Source organism: Zonotrichia albicollis, chromosome 11 (assembly GCF_047830755.1).
Source record: "Zonotrichia albicollis isolate bZonAlb1 chromosome 11, bZonAlb1.hap1, whole genome shotgun sequence".
Taxonomy (NCBI): domain Eukaryota; kingdom Metazoa; phylum Chordata; class Aves; order Passeriformes; family Passerellidae; genus Zonotrichia; species Zonotrichia albicollis.
The window spans coordinates 14,388,803-14,405,670 of NC_133829.1; the positions used below are offsets into that span (position 1 = coordinate 14,388,803).

At 40.9% G+C, this 16,868-nt stretch overlaps 1 protein-coding gene across 3 annotated transcripts in view; it reads right to left on the reverse strand.

Moving 5' to 3' along the window:
* THSD4 (thrombospondin type 1 domain containing 4) overlaps positions 1-16,868 on the reverse strand; it is a 236,275-nt gene that overhangs the window by 166,064 nt on the left and 53,343 nt on the right. For all 3 annotated transcript variants that reach the window (XM_074549455.1, XM_074549454.1, XM_074549456.1), the window contains exon 6: positions 3,963-4,065. In XM_074549455.1, coding sequence (XP_074405556.1) covers positions 3,963-4,065 — 103 coding nt within the window. The remainder of the gene's footprint in view (positions 1-3,962; positions 4,066-16,868) is intronic.

The window sequence follows — 16,868 nt, forward strand, 5'->3', positions numbered from 1 at the left end:
ACAAGCATAATATAGTCAGGCTTGGCCTTGGAACAGCTTTCTGCTATTCCACTGCTGAATGGAAAATACTCCACAAACATTTTATTGACAAGACTTTAGAAATGAATAAATGCTCTCCTCTCAAGCCCTTATACCCTTATGGTCTGCACAGAGCCCAGGCCACTGAGCCACAACCTCCCAAGCTTGAAACACCAGCACAGCAGCTCTGTCCCTACATCTGACTGTCCACGACCCACCAAGAGCTTCTGCATCATCCTGGTAACTGCACTCCCCAAACCTCCGCTCTGACTCCTGGCTACTCCAAAGTGCTTGATGCTACATGCACCTCACAGCACTGCACCAGGATTTTTAAGAGATCTTAGGCTTTTCTTCCATTTTATTATTACATAAATCATATTAATCAGACCTCAATCAGTGCCTTCAGTGTCATCAATTGCCACAAACTCGAGAAGTTTCTTAGCAACTTTAACATCTTGAGTTGGGCCACTACATTTTGATGTGTTAGAAGCTATTTTGTCATTCAGAACGAGTGACGGCTGCTATTAAAAATCCAGCAAGAAAAAAACCACAAATCAATAAATGCTGCAGCTTTGCATTACTCTTCAGTCTCCATCTTAATGCCCAAACTGATTCATACTAAATTTTAAATACCTCTTGTCTGACACAAAGTATTGAAGTTGCAGAGTTTACTAGACACTGGTGGAAGCCATAAATTTCATTTTCTTCTGAGGTTATATTTATCCCAGCTGTAGCAGGCAGACATCTCTAGCTAGACGTCAGGTTACTAGAAGGTACTTTAAGACAAAAGTGAACTGATAAATGATTTTACAGCATGTACAGATTTACCTGCACAGTGAGTTCTCCTCTGAAAACAGCACAGTCTTCAGGGATGGAGTATTGACCTGAGTGTCATTTTAGAGAAAAGAGTACCATTGAAGTTCAGTGTGAAAAACCACACTGACCAAATATCCCTCCATTCATTCAATGCTTGGATTCTGATACATTTCAAGTACAGAGAAGCCAGCTGAAACTGCCTCCTGGCGTGTCACAAGGCTGGGTGCTGACTCTTGGCCCAGCTGATTTTCAGTCACTCTTTGTGGTGCCCATCAGTAGTCAGGTCTGGCAACAACAACACTGGGGGACACTGGGGACACATTTTTCCCCCCACAGAAAATGCAGCAGTGACATCAGTGCCATTTGACACACCCTGCTTTCAGCTACAGGAACTTTCATTCCAGCTGAAACTCAGCCTGACTCCCACTCTGCTCCCAGGAGCAACACGGTGTTTCAGGCTCTGTAAAAATCCCTGTCTCTCTCAGCACCAAGCACAACAGGGAGGGCACAGCAGCAAGCCAAGCCTGGCAGTCAGAAGGAAGGAATGGAAGAAAGGCTTGCAGGCCTTGCAGAGCTCCTGCTGCCTGCCAGAGCCCGCTGTGCCCGGAGCAGGTGAAGGCGCAGCCCCCGGAGCACCCAGCGGGGACGGGGCCGCTGAGGGGACGGACGGGGCCGCTGAGGGGACGGACGGGGCCGCTGAGGGGACGGACGGGGCCGCTCCGTTCCCGCTCCGCGCAGCCCTCCGGCCTCCAGGCCTGGCTGCCAGCAGCAGCTCTTCAGCTGCTCCCGAGATCTGAGCGTGGCTCTGCTCCTAGAAACTCGGCTGGCTTCATGCAGCACTTGGAGCCAAAGACATCTTGACTTTACCGAGTGGAACTGAATCAAGTGTACAGACAGCGCTGGGATGATCCCCGAGCCACGTCCCCGCTCCTGCTATTGCCTCCAGAGCCAACATGCAGCCAGCCCCAACACAAGCCACAGCTGCACATGTAAAATCACACACACTGGGAACAGCCAGCATTCCTGGGCAGTAAATGGCCTGCAGTCACCTGAAAGGGGAGCTCTGAAACTAAAGCTGATTTGTTTACAACAAAAAGCAAACCAAAATATCATTTGGAGGCTATGCTTGGTCAAGCATGCATTTTAGAAAACTTTCCATTAAAAATCCACTGTAAAATAACAAAACAAACAAAAAATTAACATAATTATTTCCATTTAAATTTAACATTTGCATTACTTTGAGGGAAGAGCCTCAATATCTGTTAGGAGTAAATCATGTCTGACTTTCAGCGGACCAAGCTCTGATTTGCAAAAACTCTACTTTTCTCTAAGAAAACTAAATTGCTCAAATGCAGTATTTTTCTCCTTATAATTTCCTTCACTTAGGAAGAAAAAAGCCAAGCCCCCAAAGAACACATTTTTAGCTCTTTGAAGTTTTACACACTTGGGGGGCAGCCCTGACTGGTCACCATTCTGCAGAGCAACCAGGCCAGTAAAGGCCAAAGTCCCTGCAGAGAGCAGAGCTCACGGTGCCTGTGCCTGCACAGGGGTAACTCTACCAGCTGGAACAGAAAGCCAGGCTGGCTGGGACTGCTGCTTAGAAGGCTGTTTATTACACATACCTGGCTGACATTTTCAAACAGAAGTCAAAGCAAGAGGGTCTGGAGCTGACTGAGATTTTTTGCAGTTGTTGATTTGGAAATACTGCATTTGATGATGAATTCTCGATTAACGAGACTATCCAGGTATCCTCCTGAAGACAAAATATCAGGCACAGGTTCTCCTAAGAGGACTTTATTCCATATTTAACCTTACAGAGAATTTCTGACAGAAAAGTCTGCAGCTGTCCCCCTCCTTTCAACAAATGCAGCCTTTTTTCAGTAAGAGTGACTCCTGTGGCCACATCCCCCCAGTTACCCTTTTCAATCCACCAACAGGTTCTCTCTTTTCAATAGATTGTTTTATCCAGCCATCAAAAGGTTATGAATTTTTCATCACAATTGAAAATGAAAGTTAACTGAACTTAATATTTCAAATTAAAAGAGTTCAATTATCAGTATGATTAAAACATTAATTATGTTTTTAAACTTCCTTACAGGTGTTATGGTTACATCACTGTGATGTTTTCCCTCTGCCACAACTGGATCCTTCCTCAGTAAATCCTGCCCTTAAAGTCATCATGTGCTATTGATTCTCACACACAAACCAGGTTTTTTCATTAAATACTCTACATTCATAGGGTTTATAGCCCTTCAAATATGACTTTTTTAATAAAGACAAAAGTTTCTGTTGGAGCAGCAGCAAATAAAATGGGTTAGAAATGCAGCTGCACCAATCTGAACAAGGGAGAAATAAAAATATGTGTATTTTTTAAAAACAACAATAATCACACTTAACTCACCAGCAAGACAGTGCTGTAAATTACAGTTTAACTGCCCTTCTTGATCCAGTATAAACATTAGGAGCAAGCTGTGCTATGCAGGAGAGGGAAAAAGAAATTATCATGGCATGTTCTAGATCCCCTGATTCATCCTTCCTGGCAAAAGATGGAGTGAGTCAAAGCTGCTGTGTAGGAAGCAAGGAGAGGGAGGTGGGCTGAGCTGCCTCAGCACTGGCTGGGTCCTCTCAGCTGGGGTTTGAAAAGGGCTGCATCAAAGCTAATACATCATAACTCTTCAGGGCCACCTTTAGAAGCAGTGCTGCCTGCAGAATGTGCCTTCTGCTTGCTGGGGCACCTGGCTCCCTGCTCTGCCTGAATGCATGGTACAGAGTGCCACAGTTGTATAGCTCTGAAACTTCCTTTTCACAAAGCCAAACGTGGCTTTAACTAGAAACAGCATACACTGAATGATCATAGTTGGAGATAAAGAGGTGCAGCTCTGCCACTCCTCACTTTGCCCACAGCAGATAAGAGCAGCACTGAGACAATAGAAACAACCATTATCAGATCTACCTGGGTGTCAGATATAAACCTACCTTCATCTGCACTGACTCATGTCCAGCTGTAAAAATAGGGAACATCAGCTGTGGATCAAAGCTGCCTGATGGCTCCCATTAAGTAAAAATCACATCTGCCTTTCCAAAACACAATCTGTATAATAATGCAAAACCAAGTTGTTTTCCCTTACCTTCTGCAAAAGGTTCCCATTCATAAAATCGACCCATAAATGGCTTGTTATTGTATGATGCACACTGTACCTCTCTAATATTCCTGCTGCTTTCAGGACACATCTGTTTAGATTAAAAAAAAAAAAAAAAAGTAGCATTATAATCAACAGCAAAGTTATTTTTGCCTTCCTATTATAGAACTTTAGAAGGTTAGTGAAGGCATTGCAAAACTCTAATCCAGATGAATAATATGAACATCAGGAGACTTCTTAAAAACAGGTAACAAGCTGTGCTGTTAAGTAACAGTATCAAAAGTGCCTGTTGAAGAAAATTCATTTGTGAAGTTAATGGAGCAACAGTTCCATTAAAAAAAAAAACAAATTAAAGCTTCTATTGAGCTGTCATTTTCCTCAGCAACAGCACAACACTTCAAGATAAATTCAATATTAGATTAGAATTACTTCCTTTTCACAACAGCTTCACATATTTCATTATTAATGTTTTGGGCTCAGATTCAACAGAGTTGAAATACTCAATGTGCATGCTTCCATAACTTATTAAAAGTTCACCACAGCAGCTTATTCTCATCTTATGCTTCCATACCATATTTCCACTTTTCCTTTTGTATTTCTACAGGCTGCTTATTACAGTCACTGCATGACTTTGCATTTCAAGGCATGCCTTCAGATCCTGAGCTCCTACAACTCAGGATTTGGTACAGGAGTTTTGCAAACAAAGAGCTGCTTTTATACAAGCACATGTGCACACACAGGTATTGAGGCAGGGCAGGTGTTACAGGTGGAAGTGGCATCCTCCCTTAGGTCACCTGCAATGCACACCTTTGGCACAGCAGCCTTGCTTGCATGTGAAGTTGATTTCAAAAGCAAATACAAGTTAAATACTAAATGACTTTGTTCTGCCTGAATCCTCACTGCAGTTACAGCAGAAGTTTACTCTGTGTGTGGGCACATACAAAGGGGAGAAAGGCTTCTACCAAATGCAGGGAGTTAATTAGCACAATTTCTATGCCTGGACAAAATAGGCAAGATTTGGGCACAGATGCAATTTTTTGCATAGCCTTTAGATAATAAAAATTACTACTAAGAATACTATTCAAAACCAGTAGAATTCACTTTAAGTACTTAGCTAGAACCGCAGAATATTTTTTCTAGATGACAGATATCAATGGAAAGCTGGAGATAACATTACATGAAAACAGCATGGCTAAATAACTGTGTTTTCAAAGGGAACAGAAGAGAATCACTAAGAACAGCTGCTGTTGCAACTGCAAGTCAGTTCTCTTATGCCTGTATAGTAGGAAAGACTGGTTGTCTGCTGGGGAAGCCAGGCACATCAGAGGTCCCAGAGGAGTTCTTGCTTTGTATCCACCATCTCCCTCAGAAGATGCTTGTAACTGGATCAAAGAGATGCCACAGTCAAGAGTTTGCAAGTGGGCTATAAACTGTACCAAAGACATGCCCAGGGGAAGGTTCATGGACTACTTTATCTTCTACTAAAATCATGCTAACAAATCTTCTAGAATAAACACAGTTTCTGGCCAAGCAGCCATCTGTGCCTCTTCGCCCACCCTTCTGAGATCTCCAAGTACAGGCAAATACTGCTTTTTTCAACAAACCCTCTAATAAAAATTAAAACCCCACAAAACCCAAAAAAACCCAAAAACAAACAAACAAAAAGCCTTCCCTGAAAATAGGACTACGAACCACCACACTGAAAGGGTGGGACTAAAAGCCTTTCTAGTGCCAAATGCAGAAAGCAAAGCTATATTCCCACAGTTGAAGCACAGCTCCTTCTGTGTGTGGCACAGCAATGCAGAACACTTATTCAGCACAACCACCATCCCAGGCAAGGAAATGTATTTTTCACAGAAACCAATTATTGCACATATCCTAAAGGTGAAGGGACAGAACCTGAGCTGGCATACATTAAGGCCACTACACTAAATTACAGCAGAACAAACATCAGTTTGTACCAGCCAAGAAGGCAGCCTCAAGGGTTTCTTTCTGGAATGCTTTTCCCTTTTTTTTTGGCACACGTTTTCTACCAGCCTATTGTGAAGTTTAGTTGCTTCTTGTTTTTCCTTTTCTGACCCTTGAGCTCATGCTCTCGTGTACCAGTATTTCTGGCTCATAAACCATTTCCTGTACACCCTGCTCATACCAACTGCAGGCAATGTATGAGTAAAAATATCAAAATATTCATTGCTGTTGCCAACAAATAGTGACACCATCCCTTCTAAGACCTTTTTCATATAGCTACAATTTCTGTTTTTAAACCTATTGCCCACAAGACAGAGACCTCAGTGCTTCAAAGCAGGACCAAGAACAGACAAATACACTGAACTCTGTGTGGCTCAAGCAAAAATCACAAGAACAGGCTAACTCAGAACATCCCTGATAATTTAGAAGCCCCAACTCAGTTGTCCTTCCTTTATTTCATTCAAGGTTTAACTGCAATATAACATTTTGAGGAAAAATTTGAGCAATCTGATTTGCAAAAACACTTTGCTTTGTTCTTGATACAGATTATGTTCATTTATATTTTTGATGTCTACTAAAATATTCTTTAGCTATGAAGTACAAGTAGGCAAAATTACTACAGTCCATGAATCACCAAGGCTTAAGAGTTATATTATACTCTATATGTATATCCTAGTTAACATCTATGCACCATTTACCAGCCCCACCTAAATTGTTAATGCACAGCTGAATGCAATGACAGTTTTATGCTGCCTACAGCTCAGCCTCCCTGAAAATTAAATCCTTGAGCCTTTCTCAGAAGACCTAAGAGTGCCAGGCACTGCCTCTTGGCCTCTCTGGCTTTTTAGCACTTTCGTAGGCAGAAAACCACTAAAATAAAAGTATTATCCTGTACAATGAAAAGTGAAGCTTCAGTTTAGGGGCTCCTGTAGATCCTCACGTTTTATTTATTCCCTGAGAGCACAAGCTATTTTTACACTTCAATTTAATTACTATTTCTGTCATATCTAGACTAAAACTCCTAAAATACAGCAACAAGCATCTGTGATGAGAAGATGGCAAGCCCAAAGCCAACTCCTATTTCCAGTGTCTAACAGTTGTCCCTTGCAGGGTTCACCATGGGCTTCCCAGCATCCATGGGAGAACTGGGACAGCAGCACCAGCCAGGACACAGCCCTGGGGCTGCAGCACCAGCCAGGACACGGCCCTGGGGCTGCAGCACCACCCGCAGCTCTGCCAGCCAAGGGCAGTGTGCTGGAAGCAGCAGGCATGTTGGCATGGCTGCAGGTGAAGAATGTTCTCTGGCTAAGCCAGACTGCTAGGATTTAAACAGCCCAGATCTCTTTCCAAAATTTCCTAGAGACTTTTGGAATGAACTTTGCTGTAATATTTAACTTACTGTGTGATTCTCCCTCAGTTTCCCCTCAGTAACATTAAGGCATTAAAATCGTGATGCCTGGTGGAGACTTGAGAACAGTGTTTTGGTAAACAAAATGTTGACTTTGATACAGGGTTTTGTTAGTGACAGATCTGGAATTTCTTTTTTTTTCCTCAAAAACTTTGTCCTGGGATTACTGAGGGAGTTAAGGGAGTCCTTTTAAAACCAGATCTAGGGAGGCCAAAGCAGCAAAAAGTATACTTTGCATCTACTAAGATGAATCTCAGATTCCTTTATGTAGAGGCAGATATAAATTATCTAGAAATACATACTCTCTGCTGGGAGAGGGTTTTGAAATTATTGTTCTTTCAGCTGTGCACTACAAAATTAGATACAGGATCTAGAATGAATAATTTTGTATGTTTTTAGATGATCTTTCACCTACTTTAACTATGCTGTTTGGACAACACAATGACATAAATTTAGCACGTGGGGCTGCACTCAGCAAAGTGCTTCAAAGTGCTGGATATTGGTATTTTCACACAGGGAAAGGTGTCTCAGAGCTGCTCCTGCTGCATTTGCACTCAGCTGTTTCAAAGAGGTCACCTCAGCTTTTCCTGCTGTGCCTTCAGAGCGTGAGGAAATCGCCAGCAGCAGCACAGCACTGCCCTGACCAGGCAGCAGCACTCAAGGGTCCGTTTTAGAAGTGTTCCTTTGCCTTGCTGGACCTCAGGCCAAGCTTCCTGAAATGCACTGTGCCTGCTGTTGATAGAAACTTTGTACTTTGGAAACAGTGGCTTTATTTATGCCTCAGTTTCTTCTGAAATATGCAGGTATGGAAGTCTGAGGGACAGCATCACACAGTATTCTCTTTGTCATGTACCATTAGAGCTTTCTTAAAATGACCTGCTAGTACAGTTAAAACAAAGAAACCACCCTGCTAGCTGTTTAGCTTTTGGTTAACATTTGAAAAGCACACTTTTGAATAAATCCTTGACACTTGGTTTAATTAAAGAAGTGCTGGCAAAACACCAGAAAATTATCAGTCTGCCAGCTGTGGGCTCACATCTGCCATTAGCAAAGCTGTGTCAAAGCTGTGCTGAGATAACACTTCTGGAAATGTGTAAAGGGCTGATTTGGTCCTGAAACCACCTCTACAGGCAATTAAAACATTGACTAAGATTTTTGGCAATGCTTCATTCTTATGACCTACAGTAACTGGCAAATGCTTTTTCCAAGGCCCCATATCCCTTCTTGATCCTCCAGGTTCAGACATAATTCATAATTAATATTTTCTCTGTGTGCAAGACTACATGCTCAATTGAGTCCAAACAATCTAGTTGTACCCTTGTTTTCATTTCTGTAGTGGTTCTATAGAATCACATTCATCCTTTGGAATCCCAAAGGAAAAACACACCTCCAAAGAAAAATAATTTAAATACTTGTTTCTGAAACAGTAATCTGAAAATTGTTCTTTCCTTTGCAGAGCTTACTCTTAAATGTATTGTGTCCTTCAATATGCATAGTCTATAAATTCCAATTCTTTACACAACAAACCACCACATCTGCAGTGAACTTTGAAACTTCTGCTCTGAACTGCTGGTGTTTCTCCTGAAACCTACAGAAGTTTCAAGTCCATGTAAGAAAGTGGAGTGCATGGTCCTTCACATGTTAATTTTCCAGCTAAGCTGTTTCTCTTTGATAACCAAGGCTATCCTTTGATAGCCAAGGATTGTGCTTCCCACATAGGTAGTACCTCAAATCAAGGCAACCTAGTTTTGTTCAGCTGAACACACACTGAAAGAGAAAAAGGATCTATTTAAAATCCTGGAGACACTTATTTCCACAAAAGTTCTAATTTTATAAAATGGTAAGAGAACATAAAGACAACTGTCTGCCAACCAAGAAAAAAATGTATATAAGGCATATTAAATGTGTCTAGATATCTGAGGCACAAAATACCAGACACCATTCAAATGGAACTGATGCTCCTGAAAAACCAAAATGTGCAAGAAACTTTAAAACGCATGTGAAGAACAGCTCTACAGTAAAAATAGTGCTAGCCAGCTCTGGTTACAGCGCACAGCCACAGACAGTGCTCTGAAAATGTCTGGCCTGACATGCAATGAGAATTTCCATCTGGGAATGCAGTGGTATCTGCACAAGTTTATGAGGAAGGAGCACCTGTACTGGCAGACTCTGCACTGCCTCAAGCCATGAATTTACACCTCGGTGTCTGCTGCAGTGCAGACCAGCAGAGTAATGACAGCCCCTGTAAACTCCAGTGGGCTGCACTACCCACAGCCCCCAGGCCCTGCAGAACCCATGGCAGCCACAGGGCATTGCAGCCTTCCTGTTCCCCCTCACTCCTTTCAAGGGCTGGTAAAGCCCTCAGTTAGGTGTGTGCACAACACAAAATCAATGTACTTCTACCCGATCCCACGCAGGGAGCACTGAGCTGGTGTTTGGACCAAGGAAGATGGGCCTTGGCAGAGCCATGGGGAGCCTGCCCGCCCCAGCCCCCTGTGCCTGCACTGCCACGGGCCAGGAGCTGCTCCCTCTCAGCCTGCAATTTCAGAATGCTTCTTGCCATCAATATTTCAGCTCTGCAACAAGAACGCCCTCTGAATTTAACAAGAAAAGTCTTTGAAGTGCTCCCCAAACCTGATCTTTATTAGCTGCAATCTATCACACACATAAGGCATTAATGCATAATGTGGCAAGTGCATCTATTACTGCTTTATATTTTTTCCATTCTGTAGCACTTTACATCTGAAAATGCAGTCTGTCTAATAATGGGGAAGAAAGCTCAACCAAACAGATGGAAAAAGAAGTATTTCTGCTTAACTTCACAGGTTTGTGGCTTTTTTTCTTTTTAAATTCTCACTGACAGAGCCTTCTGATTAAACCGAAATAACTTATTTTATTTCAGATTTACAGCAACTTGTAAAAGATTCAAGTCCAGCTTTGGTTTTAAATAAAATCTTAGTCACTCATCCATCCCACACAAAGCATCTCCAATGACCTAATGTGCACAACTGGAAACATTTGGAACTACTACCTTAGGAGGGGCTAATCAAGGAGCTATAATAGGAAAATTAACAGTACATTTCCTCAGCAATACCAAAAATGTGTCAAGAAAATACTCCAGCCATGTTTAATGCTGAAATTTTACAAATACTATTCCAAAAAAAACTAAGTAACCAACCAACCAAAAAATTCTGAGAAACAATAAATGGTTTCTATGAGATGGAAGTTGAGCAGTTAGAAAATGGAAGGCAAATGCTGGAAACAGACCATGCTGGAACAGAGCATTATCTGCTGTAAAGCAATACACAAGTACATCCTGAAAGTCAGGCCTATGTCAACTCACACCTGCACACTGAAGACTGTTGCTAGTCTTTTTTGATCCAGCAAAAGACCAGATGACTGGTCTCTTTAAAGTTGGGGGTTTTTTAAATATAGTTACTACTTTAGAGTCCCAAATTTCATTTAGTACCCAGGCTCCTGAGCAAAGAGCTACTTCAGTATGGAGATTGGAGTTTACACAGAATACTCCTTCCATGCTCCCAAGCAAACATCAAAAGCTTGCCATTTGCAGCAGAAATCATAACTGCTTTGTACTGCTGTTCCCACTCTCAGCAGGGCTATCACCTTTCTATATAAATATGTTGCATAAAAAAAAATCCCACATATACAAGAATCCCTCCAATCAAATACCTGTTTATAGAAACACTACACAGTGCTCAGGGTGCCTAAAGTGCAAGCTATTGCCCCATTTAATGGGAAATCAATGAAAAGCTACTTCCATTTCACACAGTCTTGTTCAAATGAAGAATGCCTTAACATGGAAGCTTTCAGCTTCATCATCTTGTATTGTCTCATCTGTCTACATTATTCAAATACACCTGCAAAATGGAACATGTTTTATTAGTCCTTCTCAGAACATGGGAGGTTTATGTACTAAGAATAGTTGCTTTCATATACTAGCAATAGCCTTCTTTATACTAGAAATATCAGCCACTCCAAAACTCTCTCTGGAAGGCACCACCAAAATCAGCTATGAAAGACCCTGAGACAAACTCATGCCTGATCCATCTTTAGTAAAGTTTACAAACTTCAAGCAAAGTTGATGTATCTAGTCCTCATGGTTTGTAGGAAATTATGCCACTGTGCTATGACATCTACTCTAGGGTTTCCAGCAGTATTTTATTACATTTTTATAGAGTTTTGTTCTTGGAGCTGCCTGTTCTTTCTGGGGAGCAGTTTTTATGTGACTCTCATTCTACCAGCTTCAGCAGTGGGCAGGAGTAATCCTCCAGCAGTTTTCTCTACGAAAGCCCAATCAACTTCAATGGAAACTCAATTTCATGCATTCCATTTAAATGACTGCTCGTTGTGTGGGAGGAGGCACCACCTGAATGGTTCCGGCAGGAGGACTAAAAGGTTAAGGAAGTTTCTGATTGGTATTTCCACGATAATCTACTTTTTAATTAAAAATTCATACTACAGCAGTAATCACAATATTTTTAGAGAATGAGCTCTAGTCTAAGTAACAGCCAGGCAACAGAAATGTCAGTGTGGTGCTACATGAGACAGAAGCATACAGGCAAATGTACAGCTGTTACTACAACCAGGGGGAATTTGAAATAAGTCTGTTGGGACAATTTATTTTGTTCATTTTTGTTAGAAAAAAAAAATCTAGGATGAAGAACAATTTATTTTCCACAAAAAGTGAACACCTTTAGAGCAACGTAAATGCAACTTAAAAACAACTCTGAGCTTGCAGGAACCCAGTCTGGAAACAGAAATTGCAGCATTATTCAGATTTTAGAGTTCATGTTTCCATCAAAAATGAGTTTCTGATAGAACACACATTTAAACTGTTTCTGTGATATATTCTTTCCTCCTAGGTCATACACTTCAAAGAAAAAGAAAAAAAGCACTTCAAACCAACTGGCAGATACATTTGTCTTATTTTAGAATGGTTTAATATAGCTGCAGCTGGTAGCACTGTCCATTTACTGATGAGTTTGTCCAACTTTAGCCTCTCAGACTAAAACTTTCCACTCCTGTTATCTGTTTTAGTCTTTCCTTTTTTGACTGAAGCATTTCATCCCAGAATGAGCCCAAAGGAAAACAAAAGGAAAAAGTGTTTTATTTTTTCCCATGCTGCCATATTTCTGACTTTTTTTTTCCTAATGTAACTGCCCATTCTATTTTAATGATTGAAATTATGTCAGCCAGGAAAATGGGTTTTTTGTCAAGAATACACCCTCTGCTTTTTCTATGGAAATCCACTCAAGTATAGTCAGGCCACAAGAATTTTAAAAATAATGCTGATAATGTTCTTTGTACACTTCCAATCAAAACTTGTTAAAGTTTTGCATCTAACCTGGAGGAACAATCTGTTCACAAGTGTGCTCCATACCTGAGGCTCAAAGAGGCTGAGCAGCTTTCCAGCTGTTATTGGAAAGTGCTCCTGAGGTCTGTAATAGGGCAAGGACTGAAAATAAAAAATCTCTCTTCTGTCTTTAATAACCACTTGAGCCTGTACCTAACATGCATGGAATAGTTTCGAAAAACAGATAAATCTGGGGACTGACATTCAAGAGATGAGCAAGTCAGCTGAAGAAGGCATTGAGAAGAATAAAGTGAAACTGGAAGAAACTGCAAAGAAGCAAGGAACTAAGTAGAAAGGGGAGAGACTGGAGGCAGAAGAGAGGGGGAGACAAGATGAAAAATATGAGACAAGGTACTAAGGAAGTGAGAAGTGTGACTGAGGAGAAAATACAGTGGGACAGCTCCAGGCAGAGGAAGGAGCAAAGCTAGGCTGTCAGTGCACAAAGGGCAGGAACATCTGTGGTGAGCAAGACCCAAGCACAGCCCAGGGAAGCATTTCACTGCCCTGTGAGGGCAAACTCCCTGTGCCAGTGCCTCACCTGCAGTCATCTCATGAGTTCTGTGAATACTGATGCATCTCATGATGGCATTCGGCTTTTGAAGGCTTTTTTGGTTTGTTTAAACACTATAAAGTTAAGTCACGGGGCCTTAAAAGAATGTTTAATCTCAGATTGGAAGAGGCTGTCCATGCAATTACTGTATCACTTGGCTCTTCCTGCCTGTGAGGTCCTGCTCTCAATTCCATGATTGCACACCATGCTCCCCATATGACCTCTGACTCATTCAGTGTGCAGAATGGATTCACTCTGGGGAATGTTCAGCTGGAAGGGTTATTTACATAATCTCTGTCCCATTCATTGTAAAACCTGGTAGATATAAATGGGCACACAGAATAAGGAACATGAAGGACAGTCTGCAGTTTCTGGAACAGCTACTCCACCAGTTTTGAGGGGAAAAAAGTCATCTATGGTGCAATTACTTAATCCAATCCTTTTCAATTGGTGAACTATGTACTTTCTGGTTTGGGGTCTGACTGAAAACCTCTGGACCTGTTTTACAGATGAGCTGCCAAATCATAATTACAGTTTTGGCAATGCAAATTCTGCTTTGATTATTGCCAAGTGATAAATATGATACTGAACATGGGGAAAAAATTCAATTCCAACTACTTGACAAGCAGCACTAATTATGGAACACTTCTCTTAAACCTCATTCTTCCACAGGGCAGCTCCATTTCTTACAACATTTTAGGTCTTGCTGTCACACAGCAGCTTTGTGAATTTTAAAGCAAACACTGCAGTAATAGCATCAACAACTAGTCCTTAGAGAAACCTTTTTTCTCACCTTCTGCAAGGAGCATTTTTAAGGCAGGGAGCCAAAGGCTGAATAAAAAGAGAATAACATTGAGTAGTGTATCAGTCATAACTAAGCACTTGATCTATGCAGAGACCTTGGGGTAAAATTTACATTATCAAGTAATTAAACAGTTTTCTTAACACAAGAGTTACCAGAGGATTGCTCACAAAACTCCATTTCTGAAAGCTCTAAACTTCTGCAGGTTTGACTTTGTCCTTTTAATGGCATTTTGCTACTCAAACTAAAACGTCACGTCATTAAAAAAAACCTTCCTCAGAAAGTGACCCAAACTGAGGTCTCAAAAAAGCCATCAAGACCACCAGCATTCCCTGCTGTCTCTAACAAATGGAGATACAAACAGAAATTCAGGAAAAGCAGTATGTGGGTTGGCTAGCAACTTACTGAATGCTGCAGCCAAAGGCCAAAGCTGGTTTGCAGAATGGGGCAGGGGATGTTTCCCTGGCCTCTTCCCCTACAGATCACCCAGACCCTCCAACACTGCCTGACAGGTATGACCAACACAGGATTGGTGTTTCCACCAATGTAAGTCAAGAGTTCGAAGATAAACAGCCTCACCAAGTTATCACTAGAAAGAAGCTCCGTTTCACCAATTACATGTGTATGTCTCCACATGTGCAATGTGCTGCCTGTGTTACATCTGGACAGACACCACTGCTGATGAAGCAGATGAGACGGAGCACACCAGACTGGTTTGGGTTTTGTTGCTATTTTTTAATCTCACCACAATTTCAATTATTTCTGGGGTTTGCATTGTTCTGTAGGCACTTAGCTCTTAATGTATCATATGCAAAGGTTTGTTTACCTGCTCTGGGCACTGCAGGGCTTGCAGTGCCAGGTTTCTTTCAGAGCACTTCTGGGGGAGAGGCTTTGGACTTCATCCCTAGTCTGTGGTTAGGCAAAGCAACACATGCTTGCTAGACATAATTTGATGTTTGTATTTCCTAACTTTCTACACAAATTTTGGCAATTTGCTCTTTCCAAGTGCTGCTTAAAAATTCTAAAATTAGATACCAAAAAATTCCAAAACAAACAAACACCAACCAAACAAAAAACCAAACCAAAATAAAACAAAATAAAAAAAAAAACCAACATTCCCTCTTTCCCCAAAACCCACAAAACTAAAACTAAAAACTTGACAGCACCACTAACAGACAGTTTTTTTCAGTACACATAGCTTAACTTTGGCATCTTCTCCTGCACTTCCTTCTTCCTCTACTCACCTTGGTCAGTACAAGAGAGGACTGGGACTGTACTGTGGTAGTTTCACTGCAAGTTCCTGTATTCATGTAATGTATGTTCTTTTCCTGCTGTCTGGCTTGAAAATGTCTTAAACTTATGCACTGATATCAACAATAACTGAACTAATCTCTTAAAAATATCATGAAAAAGCTACTCCTTTCATGAGCCAAGCAGACTGACATCTGACAGACCATGTTTTTATACCTGAAATTAATGGGAATAGTTAACAAATATTCATCAAAACAGCATTAAAAAGTTTTTTTGTAAATTAATCATGACATTTGCAGCCTCTTCTGCTTTGAAAACATGGATACAATTAAACTGACATATGAATAAAAAGCAAATTTCTTGTTCAAATTATGTGAGTGTTGAAAAATTCCACACCGGAATTTCAGACAAACACTTTTGTCAATATGAATTGACAAAAAGAAACAAAGACAAGCTGGAATGCCTTCAAATCTCTCCCACAACACTTGCCTATATTGATAAATGACACTACTCAAATTTACAATGCACTGTTAAACAAAACTACAGATGTATCAGGAATGCAACCATCTGGTTACAACTCAGAAGTCCCAATTTTCATTGATGAGCTTCCTCCTTAAAACTTGGCACAGAAGTTACATCTCAATGATAACCAGGCAACCTAAATCACCCTGAGTCCTGTTCTACTGCAGAACAAAAACCCCTGTTCCATTTCAACAAGCATCCCAATGAAGTTTCCAAATCACTCCACAGGATTTTAAGTGCTAATGCTGCTATTCATAACTGATGAAGTGATGGAATAACTGTGGATCTTTTTCCTCTTTCCTCTTCTCCAAGACACATGTATTCCATTTATTCTAAGAATTAGCAAGGTAACTTCTCAGACAACTCCAACTGCTACATGAAACCTCCCATCCAAAGTTCACCAGGAAGTTAGGAAAGAAGAGCTTTAGGCAACTGATTTGTATTTTGATTTTGAGGCACTAAGATGAATTTTTCACATTTTTATGTCACACTGCCATTACACAAAAGTGAGTCTGAATCTTCAGCTCTTCACAGACACAAATTCACTCCACTTGAGGCAGACTTCTCCAGCAAAATCATGCAACAGGCTCAGAACTTCAAAATAAACCTCAAAGAAGAAGAAAGAGCAGCTCAATGCATCCTGCAGTACCATAAAATACTGAACTACTACTGTTAACCATAGCTTCTGAAATACTCTTATGCATTAAAAATTAAGAAAATACATATTGGGAAGTTGACAGAGTCCAAGGAAAATCCAGCTCCCTGAGCGTTCAAGCTAAACCCCAAACATATCAATGACAGTGAATGTTTGAGCTGGCTAACTCTAACACATTTAGTAGATTTTTTATCACTGATTCATAATCTCAACCTTTGCTTTCCAGTGGAATATTTCTGTTTTATGGTCTTAAGGTGTTTATTCTATTCTAAGCTCTACTGTATTTCATTTATATCTCACTGCCCTTGAATAAAGTCAAAGATCTCATCCATAAGAATGTTACAGAATCCCAGTGGTCACTTCT